This window comes from Helobdella robusta (genome assembly GCF_000326865.2).
Source record: "Helobdella robusta unplaced genomic scaffold HELROscaffold_11, whole genome shotgun sequence".
In the NCBI taxonomy this organism is placed as follows: domain Eukaryota; kingdom Metazoa; phylum Annelida; class Clitellata; order Rhynchobdellida; family Glossiphoniidae; genus Helobdella; species Helobdella robusta.
The window spans coordinates 1,702,267-1,704,766 of NW_008703617.1; the positions used below are offsets into that span (position 1 = coordinate 1,702,267).

Below are 2,500 nucleotides of genomic sequence, written 5' to 3' on the forward strand. Positions count from 1 at the left end.
AAAGAAGAAGAGAAAAAAAGAAGAAGAAGATAAAGAAGAAGAAGATGAAGAAGAAGAAGAAGAAGAGTACTAATGATGATAATGATAATGATTTTGTCTAAAACTAACAAATTTTCCATAAAAAATTTTGATTTCCGTACGTCAGCAAGAACATAGAAACAAAATGAAATTGCAACTCAATAGAAAAAATATCAGACAACTTCGACAAAGTGAAACAAAATTTTAAAACATTCACACGTATGTATAATATAATATATAAGTACTATATGCATTGTGTGTGTATATATGTGTGTGTGTGTATGGGTGTCTCTCTGTGTGCGTGTGTGTTCTCTAATGTTGCTTAATAATTCAACAGCCGACCACAAATTAGCATTACTAAGGAGAAAGATCAGGGTTCAAAGGTCAGGGAATTAGTAATGATGGTGATAATGATGATGATTGATGATAATGATCAGATGATGATGATGATGATGATGATAATATTGATGATGACGACAACGACGACGATGATGATGAGACTGAACGGATGAAGACGACGATGATGATGGTAATGATGATAAGAATCATGACGATGGTGATGACCATACTGGCCGATGACGTCAGCAAATTTTTCATCTCAAAAAAAATTCCCCAACAAAAAATGCGACATTTTATTACTTCATTGCCATTCTTCGATGTATTAATTTGAATTTTTTCAAATTTTATTTAATGACGTATGAAGCTAATTTTCTAGTTCTGTCTTTTACGCCATTTTATATGCAATTCACTCATTGGCTTATTTCAAATATCAAAAGACCGCCCATTTTTATCACTGACCAATAGGAATCTTGCGTTTCATTCAATAAAGGTTATATATTGTTTTTTCACATTTATTATAATATAAATATTATGATTTTAATATAATATATATGTATTTTAAACATGTAATATATATATATATATATAATCTATTAAATGTTATTGTCTGTATTTATGCTACGTGGATGTTACTGATGATGACGTCATTGTCGTTAATGTCGTTACCGCTGAGGCTATTGATGAGGTCATTATTGTTGACGGCGGTGTTGACGTCATTGTTGTTGTTATTACCGTTGTTGTTGATGGTGTTGTTGTATATGAAGCTGAACTGATTGACGAATGTGTGATGCGTGTAGAAGGCATGTGTCGCTGGCCAGTAGTAACCATCGGGTTTGTCGTCCGCGAAGGCGGTATTGTCGGTGACTTTGTGAAAATCGAAATTGTTAAACGTTGAATCGTTGATGTTGTTGTTGATGTTATGATTGATGTTGATGTTGTTGTTGTTTTTGATGTATTTATTGCTGTAGCTATTAAAATATTGATCGCTATTGTTGTTGTTGTTGATGATGTTGCTGTTGTTGTTGATATTGTTGATGATGATGTTGTTATTGTTGTTGATGTTGTCACTGACATTTGTTTCGTTGTGATAACCTGAACTATAATATAATCAAAATTATTATGCACAAATGTATTATAATAAATATGTACACAGTACATCAAACACTACACGAAAAACAAACATGAAATACAAATTTAAACTTACAAACTTAATACAAACTCGATACAAAACGTACAAAAACGTAAAAAATTAATACAAAAACATACAAACTTAATACAAAAACATACAAACTTAATACAAATACATACAAATCATACAAAACATTCAAACGCATACAAGACATACAAACTTGATACAAAACATACAAACCATTCAAACGCATACAAGACATACAAACTTAATACAAAACATAAAAAATATACAAACGTAATACAAAACATACAAACTCGAGACAAAACATTCCTAAATCGGCGGCCGTCCTATCTCTCTGTCGTCTGTTTTTGAACCAATTACTAACCTGTGTACTGCTGAGACCAGTTTGCCTGAAACGTTGTAACTTTTATCCATGTAGCGATGTTACTTTTAATGTTATCATTAATTTATATGGATGTTTTTGATGTGAATTGATAATAATAATGATGTGAATTAATGTGAATTGATGTGACTAACTTTGCGAGGTCTCTTTTTTCTTTGGGATTCGGGTATTGATTCTTGGCGTACCAATCTCGTAGTAAAATGCGAGATCTTGAAAAATTTTATTAATAATATTCATTCATTCATTCATTCATTCATTCACTCATTCATTCATTCTATCATTCATTCGTCCATGCACTCACCTATCCTTGAAACAGTAGCTTGTTTCCTCACCATCCCATATAGTCCTAGGAAGCGGATATTTTCTCCTAATCCGGTATTTTCCCACAGCACCCAACTGCCTCCCTCGCATTCTGGGATTGTAATTATGACGTAATTATTATATATTTATAATATAATTATGTTATAATTATGAAAAAAATGATCATTAAAATCAGTTGCTCTAGAAATCAAATTGACATCATTAACAAAAACATTAAAAAATCAACAACAACATTAACAACAACAACGACAACAACTACAGCATCAACAACTACATCAGCGACAGCA

At 31.5% G+C, this 2,500-nt stretch overlaps 1 protein-coding gene across 1 annotated transcript in view; it reads right to left on the bottom strand.

The window, feature by feature from the left end:
* Nucleotides 1–1,754: 1,754 nt before the first annotated feature.
* HELRODRAFT_72129 (hypothetical protein) overlaps nt 1,755–2,500 on the bottom strand; it is a gene marked incomplete at both ends in the record, with an annotated part of 1,332 nt that continues 586 nt past the window's right edge. Inside the window, 3 exons of the mRNA XM_009012763.1 lie at nt 1,755–1,899; nt 2,027–2,101; nt 2,194–2,304. Coding sequence (XP_009011011.1) covers nt 1,755–1,899; nt 2,027–2,101; nt 2,194–2,304 — 331 coding nt within the window. The remainder of the gene's footprint in view (nt 1,900–2,026; nt 2,102–2,193; nt 2,305–2,500) is intronic.